We start from the raw sequence: 19,516 nt of genomic DNA on the forward strand, positions 1-19,516 counted from the left end.
GTAGCGTATCTCTTAACACTTGGATGTTTCATCCCATGGGAATTACATGTCATCTATTCTTATCATCAGGTTCTGCTGAAAGGATACTGTAGCTTACAGTTTTTTTGTGTGTGTAAACTCCCCATTATGACTGTGAGTTGAATGAGTCCTAAAATTCAACAGGAAGAAAAAGACAAAAACCCCTAACAAAAAAAAGTAGATCTAAGTACTTTAAGATTTCTTTTTAGCAAAATTCTTAAGTTTTTTGCAAAAATGTTTTCTAGAAAAAGGCCATGCCAATATCGACTGAGACTAACTAATGAAATGTTAGATTATCTACATGCATCTATGTTTTATGGCTGAATTGAGTTCTGCTCCCAGACACAAGGAGACTAAAAATTCATATTCAGATAAGGAAAGGCCAACGCTGGCGAACAGATGGAGCAGGGTTCGGCATAAATGTTTAATCCTATCAGGCCGATTCCTGTATGGCCATCTGGATAATCCGGTGCACACATTCAAGGCCTGTTAAAAATACGACTCCAGCCAAGATTAACGTCACAGATTTTCCACTAGACTTGGCCATATTTGACTTTATGATTTTCCAGACCTAGCAAGATTGCTTGTGAATAAAGACTTGAATATTCCTTGAAGAGGCAGTTACATGCTTTGTTTTGTTCTGTTTTGTTTTAACCTGAAAATAGTTTCTTCTGTTTTACCATATTGAGTGTCCATTTTTTGGAAGGTATTTTAATTTCTCTTTCTTCCACGGCTTTCATTTCTGGAACTTTTCTTACAACAGGATAATAAGGAGAATTGAGCTAAAAATAATTTTGTTCCTGAAAGTTCTCTTTGGCAGGAAGAAAGGAGCTATTTACTTATTGTGTAATCAGAAGCAAGTGAATTTACTATTGTTGCAACAAATATCACAATTGGGTCCTTGAATAATTCATTTTGAGGATTCTCCCACCCTCCATGACAGTTTTTTCTCCATTGTTTTGCAATGGAGTGGCTGGCAATCATAGAACAAGAAAAAAAAAAAAAAAAAGAAATAAGAATTGATGGCAATATTTGTCTTTAGATGCCTTAGGATTAATATCTTATACATCTTAATTTTGGATTTGGCAGATCAGAGATGATGTAGAAAACAGTGCATCCATATGTCCTTGAGTTAAAAAATTCTGAGCTTCTGCAGTGTATTTAACAAACAATTTTTGCATATTATGAAACAATGCTATGTTGGGTGTCATTAAATCAAAAAGCCTTCAACAAGACTTTCAAATGCAATTTAGAAGTTACAGGTACATCAAAATGTCAAGATTTTTCACTGCTAAACTGTTAAATCACCCTGTGTACTGAACCTGTGCAGATTTCTGGATCTCAGACAAATTCAGAAATCCAAAAGCGTTTTCCCTGCAATATTTTGATTACTGTGGTTGCACCGGGATGTCTGTCTTTCCTTTGCTCAGGTGCTATGTCCACTGTGTTGAGGAATTTTGCTAATTCAGAACAGAATAAGGACGTTGCTAAATGAACAGAAAGTAGATACAATTTGACTTGTCTATAATTAGCAAATCGCATAGTTTGGAACTTAGACTCCCTGGGGCTAAGCTTAGGTATACCTGGATATCACCACCAGATTAACTCCATTGTAATGCAGACCATCATTGGAGCTATATTTCCATCTAGTGACAAGGGATTTTTCCTTTTCTCATTTTCTGTGAGAGCCATTAATGTTGTCAAAGCAAAGGGCTTTTTTTGCCAAATGAAGTACTTTGAAATAAAGGATGAAAAACACTTGAAATTCTCAATCTCCTCCTTTAATATTTAATAGGTTTAATTGCATCTGGTGTTGAGAAATCTCTATATCATGGGTTACATTTCTCTTTAAAGTGACAAACACACCATGCGCATGCACACACACAGATGCTCTTGCATAAAGAACACGTGATTCTTTGCCAAGGAATATCTAGATAGGCTGGTGGACCAGGCAATAAATGCAGGCCAATAGCAAACCAAACAAATAAAAATCCTAATAAGCCAATAAAATGTTTAACTGCATAAAGCAATTACTGAAGAACTTAAAGGAAGGCAGAAACAAATCTCTAGTAACTCAAGTTAAAGCAAGAACATGGGTATTACAAAGACTACTGCACCTTGAGTGATGAAACTCTTAATTATTTTTAATTTATACATTTATGTACATATGTATGTATGCATGTACATTGTATGTATTTGGCTGGCTATGAGTCTCTAGTGGTAACATTCTGCAAGTGAAGTTTATACACTCTGGGGCTGGAGCTGAGGTCAGTCATTGTAATTGCTGTTAGCTTCTAAGGCGTCCAGTTAGAGGAAGGATGAACCAAGAATAGATTTGTCTCCTGTCCATGGAGAAAATATAGAGGGTCAGTCTTCAGGGTAGGGGCAGGCCTCCTTTTTGTCCTCCTTTTTGTCCAATATCTGCTAATTCTCAGGATCCAAAAAGGCAGGTTTTGGTGCTGCTGAGCTTTTGAGTGGTTAGGAAAGTCATCATTTCACTCAAATAAACAGCAAAAATTATTGTTCAGATTTACAGGACGAGCAGTCTTTGGTAGGCTGTGTCCAACGAGGCAGCACTTTGTGTACCCATCAGTCTCTGGAACAGGGTTGCTCCCAAGCACATCATCACCAAAATCAAGTCGAGAAAAGGGAGAACAGCCTGAGATTTTATGAGGTCACATGTATCCTGCAGAAATGAGCTAAACTCATGGGTTTCACTATACTTTCTGCCAAGTCTCAATAATTTGGGACAATAACATGAAAGTTCCTCATTTTTGAAAAGTTTCCCATTAATATTCATTCCAGGCAAATGGGATCCTTAAAAAAACATTCTACTTTGGAAAGACTGATTCCAAATCTACCTACTTTGTAAATTTAGCTGGATATGTTAGCAAGTAGCTGAAGTGGAATTTCCTCAGAAAGGTTTTCAATAATCTGTATAATCTGGTATGATTGGAATATAGGTTATTCTAGTCAATAAGTAAATTCTGGTTAATAAGTAACTGATGATAATTACAGCAGCAGCTGATGTACCTGTAGGCACTTTCTGTGCATTTTGCCAGAAGTCCATGAGATGGCATGCGTGTGGAAACTGTAGCTTACAGAGGTTAAGTGACTGTTTCAGGGTCACACTGAGTCATGGATGTGGAATACAAACAAGCTGAAGCTCTTGCTCATTTTCAAATACTAGAATCCTCCACATGTTAAAGGCAACTTAAGACAGTTTTGTCCTTCTGTGTTGACTCTGAAGCCAGTAGGGCTTGTGCTGCCATTGCACAGAACTTCCTTTGTAAGCCACAGCTATCTGCTCTGTAGCAATGCTCATTAATAGAGAGTTCTGCTTAATGGAATGCTAGAAAAGGAAAGTTTACATCTTTTCATACAGCACGCACAATGGGAATGGAAAATAACATTTATTTCCACTTCAGTGGAATTTCATCTTGAGATTTAAGAACTGGATCAGAACATTTCTAAATTTGCATAGTTTACCAACTGATAGATTGTCATTTCCCCAGTGTATTTAAATCCAGGAATGGGGTGGGGAGGACAAACAGTGCATCTCTGATTAGGTTTCCGTAATGGGGCATTGACCATTGCAAAAGGCTCATTTTTGGAATAAGAGGTGATAAATGCTGAACCCGGGTCATCAGTACAGCAACCCGAAAAAAGTGAGGTATTGATCACAGCACAAAGATATTTCAGAGGCAAAAGTAAGAGCAGCCCCAGGACCCCGCTGATAGCTGCACATACCACTAATTCAACTCAATGGGCAGGCACCTCTAAGCTCAATTAACCCTTATTCCTAAGGCCACCCATAAACCCCGAGGTAAACATGACTCTCCTGGCCCTTGCTTTCCATCAATGAAATAGATCATTTCTATTGGAGGCCGAGGCGCGCTTCCAGCTCATAAAGTCACCTTGCTTAATGAAGAGCCTGATGCTTCCAGTGAGAGTGTGCAGGCACTTGAATTATGTAACATTGATTCTGTAAATCAGACAATTTTAAACTATGGAGGGCATCCGTGATTTCTTCTGCTTCCTGCAGCTATTTGAAGGAAATACAAATGCTCTGGAGGTAGAGCAGTTGATAGCAAATGTCCCCTGGTGCAACTGTCTGCACACAGAACATTAGTTGTTAAATATGTACTGGAGCCTGAATGATTTCTTTCTTTCTTTTCTGCTCTTTTTTTGTTTTTTTTTTTTTTTCATTCTTCCTCCCTTTTCGTTCTCACCATGACCATTGTTCAGAAGCAAATTGGAAATCTGGTAATTAGGCCCTGACTCACGGTGTAGTATTAGAGTCCCGAGCCAAAGTTCAACACCCTGAAATGAAATTTAAACCAATTAATCTGTTAGATTTTTATCACTTGTCCGTGTTTTCTCAGCAATTCCCTCAGCACGTGGCCTTTGATCAACTCTCATACAAACGCTAAAATGTGTGCCTGCTGCTAGCAAGATGGGAATGACATTAACATGGTACTCATAAAACAATCAGTGCAGAGAAGCCCTCAAACAGGCAGGGCAGAGTAATATTTAATAAAAGCACACACACAATCTTCAGAATTAGCATTTTGTGCCTTGCAGTACCTTTGGGAGAAGAGCTTTTATTTGTGGAGTGATCATTATTATAACAAAGAAGAGCTACCTAATAATTTCCACTTTAACTCTGCAACGTGCCATGAGCATTTCAGAGCCATTATGCTAAACTGTGGTGGCGTAATCATGTTACTGTCATAGTTTGAAGGAAGGAAAATCTCCTCTACTTTGGTGGCTGGGGCGGGGGATAAAAAAGGCAACAACAAAAAAAACAAACTTTTATTTTTAACGATAATTTAAAACCACAAATTGGGTTGTTATCCTTGTGGATACATTGAGGGTGAAAATTCACTGGTGAGAGAGAAAGGCTCTTTTCTTATTAATTAAATCAAGAATTTGCTGGTGATGGTGGTTTGGTATATAAATATCACCCCATCTCACCCCCGATCCCATAATATTTTCTCAGAGATAGAATTGTATTGATTATTACATCTCTGGACAGGATTGAGCTCTTTTGTAAATCTTTTCACTCTCAAATTCCACTGAACCTATCCACTATGAACCTATCCACTATGCCTGCTTCTCTCTATGTATCTTGAGTGAAAGAAAAACAGGAGCTGCTGCCTTGGATGTAGAAAACTTACCAAAAAGCAGAGGGAAGGGCAGGCTCAGGGTATGTCATCAGCACTGCCAGATTTCTTGTCTTTTTTTTTTCCTTTTTAAAAATTGGTGTCAATTTGCTCTCAAAAGTACATCTGTTGTCTTTCACACAATTAAATGTCCTGCTGTTATTTAATTTTTTAGTGTTATAACGTATTACTTTAGTATCTACATATTTTAAAAATTCAAACCTTACAGATGTCTACAGAGGAAAAGTTAATAGGCTCCCTTCCTCCTCAGTCCTACCCTATTGACATTTTCTTTCCTTAAGTCCCTACTGGGGACAGTTGGTGAACCTCCTTCCAGACCTTTGTCATACCTGTTTGTACACACACATACACAACACATGCTCAGACACAAACAGGTTCATATATATTGTTTTTTAAAAAATAAATAGGGTTGCACTATTTATTAGTCTGAAAGTTGCTTTTTTACATACTAACATAGGTTTTAGAATTTTTTCCCATTCATTTTAATGACACGCCATAATTTATTTAACCACTCCCCTGTGAAACTCTGGGAGGGCATCTAGACTCCTGAATTTTTGTGCTGTTGATATACTTTGGACATTTTGGTGCCTGTAGTTTTGGGCACATTTGCAAGTATTTCCTGGTCTGGCTTTAGTTTGGCAAATTTGTTTGTGACTCTAGGGCAACAGTATAAAATGGCAGCCTATGAATTGAATCAGCCCATAAATATTTTCTTTGGCCTACACTTTTTGTAAAATATTGAATTGTTTGCCAATATTTAAAGATTGAGAAATTGCACATAAAAATCTGGCTTCTCAGCTTCTTTCGAAATATCAGAAGACCAGACCACTGGGCGGGTGTTTGCGGGAAGTGTCCCCAGCTGGAGTGGAATAGTGGCTGCTGCCTTTAGATGAGGCTTGTGTTCTGCAATCCACCAGTGTCTCTGTGATTTCCCATTGCTCCCCCAAGTCTGAGTGTCAGTGGCCATTCTTGTCATGCTTGTTCTGAGACCCCGAGCTGCTGTACTCATTTGTGTTTCTTGTCTTGGCCCATACGGAAATGAGAGTTCTTGACATCTGCTGTTATGTCTGGTCTTCTAGCTAGTCACAGTGCTTTCCAACTTGCATTACTGACATTTTGGAGTTCTTCATTTGGGGGGTCTGTCTTGCGTATTGTTGGATACCTAGGATCCTTGCTTTCCAGACACTAAATGCCAATAGCACCTTTCTCTCAGTGCAACAGCCCATGTTTCTTTTACATGTTTTCCAAACCTACCAGTGGAAAGTTCCACAGAGCTTTCTCTCAGGGGTGATATGACATAACAGATGTGTAGGAATTCCTTTAGAACCCTTTAAGGTCTAAACTTCGGAGAGCTCCCTGGCTTACCTGTTCTAAGCATGGCGTATGGTCTCTAAGCAGGGATGGAAGATGGTGTTGAGTGTGGAGGTAGGATGGATTGAGGAGTGTCATTCCTTTCCTGGGTTGCTTCCTTCAAGTCTTTTTTCTCCAAAAGACTAAGCTGGTATCATGTATTGTCTCCCCACCAGATTATCTCTGGAAGCTTCATGTTCTTTCTTGCCTCCGACTAGTGGATGTATAGCTTTGTTTCTGGATGGCTGCTCACAGATTTGAAAATACTACCACTTTCCTTAGGAAGTTCTTGAAAACACACACACATATGTACTTATATGCATTCTGTATCCACACACCAAAAAACGGAGAACAAAGGGAAGGGGTCAAGCCTAAAACCAGAAGGTCTTGAGCATGTTCTCATGATGTCTTGACTATTGGAGTGTCTTTCAAAGCCACACAAGCACACCCTTCTGCCTCCTTGTGGGCAATGGTGAGAAAGCCTGCAGGAGACATATTTATCTAAAGAAATATGTTTGTATGATTCAAAAGATAAAAATGGACTGTAGTTAATAGCGCAATTATGGAAATGTGCTTTCCTCAGTTGTAACAAATGTACCACACCAATACAACATGTTAGTAATAGGTTGGTATGTGGGAATCCTGTATTTTTGGCATATTGTTCTGTAAAACTGCAACTTCTCTAATTAAGAAAAAAAGATAAAAATTAAAAGAAATCCCAAAGCTAACACAAATAACAAACAGCAACATCATTATGTGGTTTGTCTAGTTATTCAAAGGGTCGCAGAGTTGAATGACACTGTTGGGTTTCACACTTTCCAGCAAGCCCTCTTTTCTCAAGCCTGGTTGCCATTATCCCATTCTCAGAAGTATACAGGGATCTAACAACACCTTTCCTGTTCTACTTTAGCAACTAAGTATATTAAATCAAGAATTAAGTACAGTGTTAAGACTTTGGGACAATAACTAAAATGTTTCCAAGCTGCTTATATTTTAAGAATCTTATGTAGTTTTAAAATATACTCTATTTCTCTTGTGGTTTGCTTAAAATGTATCACATTCTATCATTGATTTGGGAATACTCAGTCATGCATTTAAACATTTTTGCTCTTAAAGAAAAATTTGTTTAAGAAAAAATCCTATGTCTGGGGCATATTGAGCACAACCTTTGTATGTGTTAAAAATTGGGCAAGGATTCTCAAAGCATGAATCATTTACATTTTCTGGATTAATTATTTTGTTTTTGGGAGAAAGTAGAGGAGAGAAAAGACATCTGAACTGCCCAGTTTTAGTTGTAAATGCATTGCTGTGAGTTCAGCCAACATGAAATGTTTGGTTTGGATATTTCCAAGCTTCCCTGTGCAATTTTATAATACTAATTTGAGTCAGAATCAAGCACATTCTCCTTGTTTGAGTGGTGGCATGTGAGCAGTGGTCCCACTTGGGCTGGGCTTAATATTTTCTTTTCTTCTTGCAAAAATTAAAGCATGATATTTTGCCAAATTTGACAAAGTACAATTTTTCCGCCATTTTTTTCCCTGTTAATATTAACTGGTACTCTCATTGGCTTCGATACTTAGAAATCAGTCTTGGATACTTAATGGACTTTTATTAAAGAGGAGGCTCCTGTTTTCTCTCCTTTCACAATAACTCCCTTGCTTTAGTACTTTGCCTTGTTGCTGTTCATAAAAGTAATCATGAGAACAGCAGCATGGCAGTGTGGAGTTAAAAATCCTTGGTGGCACAAAGGTGCCCTCTGAAAGTTGTTGAAGACATAGTCCAACATTACATTTATACCCCAGCAATTCTGTGGAAAGCATGTCATGCTTACTAGAGCAAACTGTCTCCACTCTGTTTGAAACCACTGTACTGACAAATGATGTCTCATCTCCAAGGGCCATTTATAGTGGGAAAAGAAGTGATATGAAATTTTGGAAAAAGGCAATTCTAGGGTTTTCTTGGTCTGGGAAAGACATCAAATCAAGGACATGTGGCTGGCTCTGTGGTTCAGCCCTGACTCAGCTATTTGATTGCATAAGTTCATCCTGAGAGATCTGCATTCTTTGCATCTGTAAAAATGGGATCCATAATATTTATTTGAAAAATCTTAATGACTTTTACTCAGGGATGTTGCTATACCAGGCTTATAGACAAAAGGTATGGAGTAAGTATTTCCTACTCCAGCCTCCTCTCTTTCTTAGCTTCCCATTGAACAAAAATGTTTATCTAAAAACATGTGAGTTTTCTTTTCAGGAATTATGTTTAATTATAAAGCAACAAATAAGTTTTCCAGCATGTTCCAAAAAGGCACCCATGTTTTTTAAACTTGAGCATTTTATAAATTAAAATTTACTTTCATGTTTTGCTGCATAAGGTTTCAAGCTGGGTAGAGATTTGGGGAAATATATATATTCTTAATGGAAACAATGGGAATGCTTTTTAAAACTGAAACTGCACCCTTAGGTTTCAGGTCCTCAAATGCAGCTGGGAAATGCTGAGATCTTGAGGGACTTTGTGTTAGTGGAAAAGATAAAAGATTTTTTTTTCTTTTTCTCAAGTCTCCCATCATTAAAGTTTGGTTCTAACAGCAGACTCCTTCTCTTTTTCATGTGTGTTGAAAAGCAGCTACTCCCTGTATCAAAGCCATCAGCCCGAGTGAAGGATGGACGACGGGAGGTGCAACTGTGATCATCATAGGGGACAATTTCTTTGATGGGTTACAGGTCATATTCGGTACCATGCTGGTTTGGAGTGAGGTAGGTGTTGTCTGAACATTAATATCTAATAGTTTGGTTTAGTTGTGGGTACTGTCTACACTGAAATTTCTAATAGAATGTGTTGAATTTAGTGGTGTCACTCTGAGTGGGCCAGCTCCTGTCTATGGAACTCTGAGAAACTAAGAAAAATGGGTTGGGTTTACCAGGAGGCAACACTTTCTAAGGGAATGACTTCCATCCTTTGCCACAAATGCATCAGGAGTGCTTCCTTTTTGTAATTTATCCTTTTGGGTTTGCCATGGCATAAGGGTCCTCTTGAACTTGGGCGATGGAGAGGAAAAGGAAAGTCATAAAATGTACAGGCAGGCTAATGCCTTTAGCAAGGCAGTAGTCTACGGCTATTCTAGATGGAGTCTACTGTAGGCGGATCTTCAAGGAACACCATTCAAATGCTGGCGATGATCTAGGTGATAGTGGCTTTTCATCAGACAGTGAGTGACTTGCCAGGGGAACTTCGAAGAACCCAGCCCCAGGATTTTTCAGCTTTTAGACATCTTGGAGTGTGACTGCAACCATATGCAAATAACTATTTGTGCAGTGCTATCCAAGCACTATGATCATCATTTTAACCTGCCAGTTGCCTTTTTGGGCAATAATCAGTGTTAGCTCAAGATTACGAGCCATAAACATCACAATTACATAGATGCTATGGCAAACTTACCTATGCTTTCTAAATTAAGAGCCTAGATTTTCAACCAATATGCCCAGAGCCCCTTCTCTTTCACCTCACTAGAATTTAGAATAAAAAACAATGCTAGGGCTAAAATTTACCACCGTGCTCATTCAATCCACTTGTTTTACAAGTAATCATATTAATCACTAAATTTTATTGAGCACTTTCTAAATGCTAGGCAGTGTGCTGAGCTCTTGACATGCAACATGTCAATCTTCTCACAACAGTAGGAGGTAAATACTTCAGCACCTATCTCTTCTTGATGAAGCTATTAGAGTCTAGAGATATACGTAATGTATATAACTCTCTTACATAACAAGAAAGCAGCCAAGCAGAGACCACGAAGTTTAAGTGATGTGTTTATGTGGCCACACCAAGAAGTCAGTAGCAGAACTGGAGCTAAAACTCTATCTCCATTCTAGTTACCCTCTTATTCTCTTTAAAGGGGGCATGGAAATGACCAGAGAATTAAGACCGTAGTAGTTGGGTATGTTTATCTTCCCAAAGCAGAGCCTATCCTTTTTTAAAAACCTTTGTGCCCATCTCACTGCAAGTAACCCACTCAGACAAGGCCCTTGCCAGCTCGTGCTGCCACTGCTTTTGTATTTCCCATGCAGCCGAAAGCAGTGTGCACTTGGCCTAAGAATCAAAGCTCTCATAACACTGAATCAGAAATGGTTCTTCTCTGCCCACCCAGTTCATTTTTGTCCAAGTGGGAAAATGCCAGGCATGAAAGGTGGACTGAGCTTCCCGCTGCCAACTGCACCCCATTCTTAGTTGGAATTACTGGATTGTAAATGAACAGCATCACATACATGGCATTTTTTTGCTGCCAGCTCTGTCTTCATCCCTGCTGGCTTGGCTACATGTCTGGGTCTTGTGGACTATATCTTCATCACTTCGCATCCCTCTTTCTGTTGCTTATTATGGAAATCAGGAGAGGGGAAGAAAAAGAACATATTATTGACTCCTTGCTTCAAATCATTCCAAAGTGAGACCTTGAGCAGTAGATCTCAGAATGTAATTTGGCAGTAGGTCTGTTAACCCTCTGAGAATCAGGTGGGTTAGCCTGTAGCTTCCTTTAAAATCCTGGTGCCTGAGGTGCAGTAAACTGGCTACATTGGGTATGGAATAAGGGCTTTGACACACCAAGAAATCATTCATTTGTACCTCTACTTTGTCTTTAGTCAAGCTCCCCCTGTTTCCTCTCAGTCCCCCCATTTTCTCATCCTCTTTTGAGAACAGGTAAGAGAGGTTAAAATCTAACTCAGATTTATCCAAATTGCTTTTAAGGATCTATTTCCATATAACCGAATCCACTCAAGTCATGACACGGAGAATCCATTAAAGCAATACTTTTGTCCATCTCTCTACTCGTCCCACCTCTGCCCCTCCACTGCCACAGCCACTGCCAGGAGCTGAGGGTGGGGGGACACATGCTCCTTTTTTGCCTTCAAGTCCCTCTCAAACTGCTCTCATTTGTGGCTATGTCATAAGCCAACTATGACCCTTTTCTGGTGGAAAATGTACCAAGCACTTTCCCAAAACATGGGAGTAGATATTCTTTTAAAATAAATAAGTCCCCTGTAGAATTAGCACTTTGGTAACTGGAACAGAGGATTTTAATTTGAGCTGTAGAATCATAAGAGTCTTGATGTTCAGAAAAATGAATCTTAGCAGAGGTGAAACTTTTTGCTAATATTCTAAACTATTTATAAATTTATAAACATATATATATATATATGTATATATATATATATATATATATATATATATATATGTATATATATATATGTATATATAGGCTTTCACAAAGACTTTAAATGACATGATTTTCTTTCCCTTTTAATGCCGGTTAGGGATACCTACAGAATTTGGTACTGTCCCAAATCCAAAAATCTATAATATAGTGGTGAGCAATTGAGAAACAGCTCACATTTACTATTTGTCATGTGTAGGCACTTCATGGCTATTATTTATTTAATCTTCATTATAGCTCTCTGTGTTAATACTCTAATTCTCATTTCACAGATGAGGAAACTGAATTTCAGAGAGGTGAAGAAACTTGCCCAAAGTTACACAGCTGGATAGGGCTAGAGATGGGGCTTGAATGACACTGTGCTGTTTTTGTGAAAGAAATGAAAGTCAAAGTCAATTGGAGAGCAAATAGACTCTTGAGAGGGGAAAGAGGGACAGAATGAGGGAAGAGAGCAAAAAAGACAGGTGTGTTGCCAGGGGTGCTGTAGTAGAAATAGGAGCAATAGCAAAAGTGGTAGTACTGATGCCTATTGTTTTTAATCAAATAAAATGATACAAGCCTCTTTTACTTTCGTAGGGGCAAAAAATATCACACAAGGTGAGGGTCATTTCCCAAGGCTTGCATTAAATGAAATCAGCAATTGATACTGCACGGATTTAAGAGAAGTCAGCTCTATCTCCCTCCAGCCTCCCCCATTGCCATCAGTACCTTCCCCTCATCCACCCTCTCTCCTTGTTTTTCCTCCTCTTTTTCTCAAAAAGAGAGAGAGAAGACATCTATGAAAACGCTATGGAAACATGCAGAGTATAGCTAATAGTGACATTCATTGAGTCAGGCACGATGCTAAATGCTTGGGATGCCTCCCCTGCCGGCCTCACAACAACTGCTTATAATGTTCCTATTTTGCTGATGAGGAAATTGAGGCCTGAGGAAGTTAAAGAAGTTTCTCAGTTATCAAGTTGTGGAGAGGAGATTTGCACCCAGACAGTCCACCTGCAGGGTTCACCTTAACCTTCCATGACTTAGCTTATGGCCGTAGGGTTTTACCTCGTCAGACTAGGGTGCTGTCCCCAACGTCACCGCTGAAGCCTTGTGCTGGTGGTATCTTAACAGTTACCATCACCTTCTGAAGAATTGGCATGTGGAGAATCAGAGAGTGGAGAGGGATCCCTTCATTTTTCAGTTGTATATGTTTGTGACTGGAGTCACTGGCTTCTAGAAAGAATTTACCCTTATGAAGTGAAGGATGTGGGCTGAGACAGAAGACAGCCTCTCCCTTTGTTTACACAAGCAACCTCAGGAAAGACAGTTACACTGTTTGGGCCTCATCTATAGGGTAGGATCCCTATCTATCCAAAGTTATGGTCCCTGGACTGCATGAGCTGTTGAGGTTTGGCTGCTTCTAGGATCCAGTACTTTCTAAGTAGACTTTTATCTCTTTCTTCATTTCCTTACTCTATAGCCCAAAGCACTCAAGAAGCAGGCTTGTGGGCCAGGACAAGCAGATAACGTTTTCGATTAGCAGCTGATGCTGTTATTGGGAGTCTTTTTTTAGCTAAAGAAATTAAAAAAGAACCAGAGAAAATAGGGCTGGCTTAATTTACCATCATCTGTGCTCTTCCCCTACCAACCCACTGTTTTGCAAATGAGTAGTTCAGTTTAGCTCACTGACTGCCCCCTGAGGGTTGGGAAAGAGAAAGGTGGCACTCATTGCTACCAACTCAGGGCTGCCTTCTGGGAGCTCCCAAGTTTGGGGTGAATCACGTGACTTTCTCATGAATTTGGCTGGTCATCTTGGTTACTCTTCTTCCTTCATTGTTTCTTACCCTGTCTCTTTCCCCCCTTTTTAGAGTATATTATTTCTCGGATACTCTTGTGCTTCCTTCTCTGCCATGTTCTGAAAGACTTAAAAAAGATCTTTGCAGTGTTTTATGTATAAACCCAGGAAAACCGATAGGGTTATGTGTTAATATTTAATGTGGGACGTGTTTTTTTCTTGACCAAAGATGTACTTGATTATTCTTGTTTTTCTGACAACGTGTGATTTGGAGCAGGAAAGGGCTCATGCTCCTGGTTTACAGTGCTAATCTTTATTTTGATGTCTACTTCTGAATTCCTCTAGTTTCTGAACAATAAGTCCCGATTGACTTGCCTCCTGATTGTCCAGCACTGTTATAGGTACTATGGGATGACTAAGAAAAGTTTTAGTCTTGTGGGATTTGACATTTTATTTGGAAAGGCAACTTGCTCACATGAAGCAAATTAGAGAGTTATATAATATATTTATATAATCCAGTATTAAATTTGATTTAGAATTCAAGGCAGGATTCCAGAAACAGAGACAGTAGTATAGTCAGAAGTAGGCTTTTGAAATGTAATCAGTCAGATTCCCACTATGTCTGTGCTAGACATTTTAGGTTTCCTCAACCTTCTTATTTAGCCACTGAAATATCTTAAGACATTTAAGCCGTCCTAAGAGGAAGTACTATGGTGGCATTGATGGGGAGCAGGTTGTGGAGGACACTGAGGGCAAAATTCCAAGCAAGGGCTTAGGTGAGCATGGTATTAATTACAGTTCTTCCCTTGCCCAATTATAGGATCTAGATTTTAGTCAGTGCTGGTCATTGTGCCTCAGTTTCTCTATCTGAGGATAAGGGGCTTAGACTAAACACTCTCTGGAACCAGTGGTATGATTCTAGGAATTGCTGCTATTTGGAGTTTACTCCCCTGAGAATCTCCATGGTAAGGAGGAAGGAGCGTAATGGGTGACAAGTAGTTTCTTTTCTTGCACTGGTGTTCATTTCCTTCTAGAACATGCTAACGATACACAAATGTCATGTTTATTTGCAAAAGGATTCTGTGAACTTTGTCAAACCAATTCAATTAGCTACAAAATTAGACCCCCCTATTGATATTTCTTCAGTCAATATTCAAATTCTCTATGCCTCAGATTTTTGTAACTGATTTAAACCTGAGACTTCCACCAGAATGTTGCCCTAATTCATCTTCCGGATAGTTCTATGGAATAATAGTTCTTTGGAATATTAATAGGAACCCATGGGACATGAGGGAAGGAGCTTTTTCCAGATAAGTTTGGGAAGTGCTGAGTCAAACAAATTCAGCTGGTCCTTGTTCTAGGACTTTGCAGAGCTTTTAAGATGCTAACATGTACTGTGACTACTAAGAGGCGGTATGCAGCATGTCCCAAACTTTTGTGACCATAAACCCCTTTTTTTTTTTCAGGGACCACCTTTCAGGACTATATTTTGGTGAAGGCTAAAGCACATTTGGATTTCTTGTAGTGTTGCAAAAACATGAAATTCAATCAAGTTATTGGGCGGGCATAGATGTGAGAGAATCATCTGATCTATTTGCAGAGCAGCCGATCAGATTAGACCATGAATGTTTAGAGCCATTATTCTTTAATGTGGTAAGGCTTTAAACAGCATTTCTCTGGTATTTTGCATTTGGTTTTACTCAGTGCACACTTGGCGTTAGATGCCATGCAATTTTGTAGAGCAGTTATATTTAAGGATTGCCTGGACCACTTAGCTCAGAGGCGAGAAGCCAAAGTTCATCGCCATATGGCCCAATTAGCCTCACACAAGGACTATATGTTGTCTTCATCTTTGGATGAATGTTTTCTTCATCCACATTTCCAGAGATAGCAAGAAGTTAAAAGAAACCTGAAGGGAGACATTGGGTGAAAATAATTGGGTGAATGGCAGTTTTAGGGGGATTTAACCACTTGTATCCCAAAATTGGAAAACAGGGTTTCAAATGCAGTTTCTTTATTTCTTTACGTTTTCCTATCTATCTCTACTTACCATTATCATTTGTACACATAGTTCCGAGGAATGATCATGAATAAAAAAAAGCATTTTCTCCTCTGAGACATTAAAGAATGAATGGCTAAACTCCTGCATGCGTTTTGACGGAAATTTCCCAGGCCTTCTTGCCCCACCTTGAATTTACTGAACCACATGTAGAGTTACGAAATTTTGAGGGCTTTGAGGGACACTTTTAGTCACCATTTATTTAAGTGAGGAAAAGGAGGGTCCAGAGAGGTACAGTGGCTTGTCCAAGGGAGCACATAAGCTACTTTTACTGCTGGGTTTACAGCCAAGATCTCCTATACCGACCTCACCCCCAATTCAGCTTTCTATTGAATTAGGTTTTCTCATATTTCCATAGTCTTTTAACATACTTCCTTACATTTATCAAACCTTCCTAAATGTTATGCCTGATGGCACCAGCACTCTAATGATAGTTATGTATACCACATGTACATCAGATACAATTCTGCCAAAATGAAAAAGAAAATTAGGAAAGATGGAAAAAAGACATTATCTCAAATCTCATCCCTTTTCAATGTGGCCTGACAATGACAATGAAAACCCTCTAATGCTGCTGTGTCCAAATGGTAGTAGCCACATGTGGCTATTGAGCCTTGAAATGTGGTGAGTCTGAATTGAGAGGCTATGAGCTTAAGGTACACACTGGATTTCGATGACTTAGTGATAAGAAAATAATGTAAAGTATCTCAAAAATAATTTATACTGATTGTTGAAATAATATTTTGGATACATTTGGTTAAATAAAATATATATTAAAATTCAAAAATAATATAAATTAAATATTTAAAAACACCTCTTTCAAAATTTCATAATATAAATATAAAAATTTAATATAACATACATAATTCCATTTCCATTTGTTTTGCCTATATTGAAGCTTACATACATACATTTCATAAAAAGTTGATTAAAACATAGATTTGAAAAAGAGTTGACTAATTTTTTCCTAAATATATAAATTATAAAGTCTTTATTCAACCCGTACTTACTGACCACCTGTTTGCTTAATGCAAAATTTTAAACTTTATTTGTGAAGGATGAAAAGGGCAGCCTGAATCAGTTGCATTAAACTTTGAGTATGAAATTGAAGAATACCTTTCAAGCCCAAGTTATTTCATGGGGAATCATTTCTAAATGAGCCAGCCTATTAAAAAGGAAAAACAGATAAAATTTTTTTTCTAATGGCCTTTCTAATATAATTACAGCCATGCTCTCTTTATTCTGAAAACGCTTGAGTCTGTATTTTTAGTTTTTATGACCAAGGCATCTGAAATCTTTTCTCTGTCTATATTGGTAACTATGGGATAGTTAAATATGATGTTAAGATGACAATTCCAGCCAGTTGTTTACAGTGTGTTCAGAAGGTATGTGCCTATAACTTGATAATAGGAGTCACCGAAGTGTGATGCATTTCTAATTTTAATATGAATCAAAGACAGAATTCATATTTGGTTGCAGTCTTGTGACTTTTATGAAGAAAATGGGTATCTAGATTGTGTTGTATTCATATCATACGTGTGTTCAATGCCAATTGCCAGAATGGCTCCCAGAAGACCTGAACGAGTTAAAGGCTTCCTCCTTATAAAACCTCCACTGGCTTCCTCTTTCCTAAAACCATGGCTTCTTAGTTAGGGATTCAAGTAGATCCCACGCTGTTGTCTTGCTCATGCCCTCCCTCCCCCCAGAATGGTTTTCCCTCCCTACTGTTCCAGTATCTGTCCACCCTTTAAGCTTCAATTCAACTACCACCTTTTCCCATGAAACCTTCCCTGGCAGGTATGGAGTATTTCTCTTTGTCTAAATGCCTGTATTGCGTTATCTATACCATATTATGTTCCTTATAACATTCTGTCTTTGCTTATTTTGATTTATGGGCATGTCCTTACCCCAGAGGACAGGGCTCCTGCTAAATTCATCTGGGTCTCTCTCAGTGCCTTGCATGTCAGAGGCATTAATGAAAAGTTGTTGAATGGCACTACTTCCCATTCATCCATTCAGACATATATCCTTAAGCAACTGTTGTATTTGATGATGCTTCAAATTGTCACTACCAGGTAAATAGTTTGTAGTTGAGTTCTTGTTAATGCCATGCATGGGTAGATAGTTTATATTTAGGTATATTTTCTGTGCAATAAGTATGCACTTAAATACCTTAGTGTAAATTTACTGGTATAGATATTTTATATTTAGATATATTTTCTGTGCAATAAGTATACACTTCAATACCTTAGTGTAAATCTACTGGTATTGGTGAGGATTAAATAGTAATAAAATTAACACTTTTTGAGTGCTTGATATAGGTGAGACCCATTCCAAAATTTGTTACAGGCATTATGGCAATTAGTCCTTATAACAACACTATTAGATAGCTAGTCCCTCTCCCTGTTGCCCTCTCCCAGATAACAGAACTGAAGGGCAGAGAAGTTAAGGTCACACTGCTGGTTATTTACAAAGCTGAGATTGAATCAAATTCCATCTGAATCCAGAGCCATCTCTTAACCATCTAATATGAATGTCATAAAACCTTATTTATCTAGAAAAGAGTTTTATAGTAACTCCAAGTCTCCAAAATTCAGTGTGAAACAAGAGCAAGCAAAAAAACAAAACAAAAAACAAAACAAAAAAAAATCAAAACAAAAACAAAACAAAACAAACAAATAAATAAAAGACTTTCGGGATAACCAAAACAGTAATTTTTCACAAAAAACTATGTTGTCTGTTTTCCCAGGTCACAGCAAATTAGAAGGAGCAAAGTAGAGGTAGGTTTTTGTGGAGGTCCGTTGTTAGAAACATGCTGAGTGACAGCAGAAGTGAGAACTGACAGCCTCATGTTGAGGGCAGAAACGGAAAAACTCAAAAGCAGACGCAAGCTGAATTACTGTGCAGCACATCAGTGTCCATAATGATGCTGGTCCTGAGTCATCAAGAAAGAGATGAAAATTATATTCAATATATTCTGTTTAAAACAGTGAGATGTGTTCCATGCATCCTTGAAAGACCTTCAGCAAAAGCAGTTGTAATGGCTTGGCTTCGATGTTCTGTAGACCCTACTTATGTAGCATCCCTCACTTCCTGAAGGGGCATGTTAAATGAGGAATTACTGAATATATGTGCAAGGGTCGCTACAGATAGTATGCAGATGTAAAGTATACCACAAAATATTATAATATTTAGTATCTTGATTTCCTTTTTTTTTTTTAAAGAGCTTTAAAAGACCCCAAAAATCATAAAGTCGTTTTGGTGAAAGATGAATTCATTCCCTGCCTACTCCCCCATCAGTCTTTTTGGTGCTTATGTTTTTCTTTCCTAATTCCATAGGCAAAGAGTCTGGCCAAGTGTTACTGCTTTTTGTTAATAAAAAGCAAATGGTTATACAGCCTGTAAATTGCCAACTATGATAGCAAGCATTCAATCCCTTCCATAAATGCATCTACTTTTCCTTTTCATTTGTATTTTAATTTTCCAACCAGCTAGCAGCCACGCCAGACACAGAGTAGGGGTTGATGTTTTTTCTTGACTGAATTGAGGAAAACAAGTCTCGAGAAAGAGCTCATTCTGCAGTTTCAAACCACAGGGGCTGGCATTGCTGGTGTCTGACCCTTTCTTTTTGGAATACCCTGTGCTTCAGGAACTCCTCAGTGCTTTTCCCACTCCCAGATTGTCAAGATGGGGTCCAGTCTTTAGAGAGGCCCCATTGGCACAAGCGCTACATCCTGGAAAGAGCGTTCAAGAACATTTATTTAAAATATAAATTACAAACAAAAAACAAAAACAAACAAAAATCACAAGAAACCAAAGGTGGTTGAAGCATAATACATTTATTTAGTCTGTTTCTCCCCAAATCTGTTATTTTAAAAGATGGTCTTGTTGCCATTTTGTTTTATTCAACTCACTGT

At 38.4% G+C, this 19,516-nt stretch overlaps 1 protein-coding gene across 7 annotated transcripts in view; it reads left to right on the forward strand.

The window, feature by feature from the left end:
* The window catches only part of EBF1 (EBF transcription factor 1), a 432,079-nt gene that overhangs the window by 322,488 nt on the left and 90,075 nt on the right, over positions 1 to 19,516 (forward strand). For 5 of the 7 annotated variants that reach the window (XM_037798760.1, XM_037798761.1, XM_037798756.1 and 2 more), the window contains one exon: positions 9,177 to 9,310. In XM_037798760.1, coding sequence (XP_037654688.1) covers positions 9,177 to 9,310 — 134 coding nt within the window. The remainder of the gene's footprint in view (positions 1 to 9,176; positions 9,311 to 19,516) is intronic. The other 2 variants (XM_037798757.1, XM_037798759.1) reach the window with 1 other exon arrangement.

The sequence above is a fragment of the Choloepus didactylus genome, chromosome 11 (assembly GCF_015220235.1).
Source record: "Choloepus didactylus isolate mChoDid1 chromosome 11, mChoDid1.pri, whole genome shotgun sequence".
In the NCBI taxonomy this organism is placed as follows: Eukaryota; Metazoa; Chordata; class Mammalia; order Pilosa; family Megalonychidae; genus Choloepus; species Choloepus didactylus.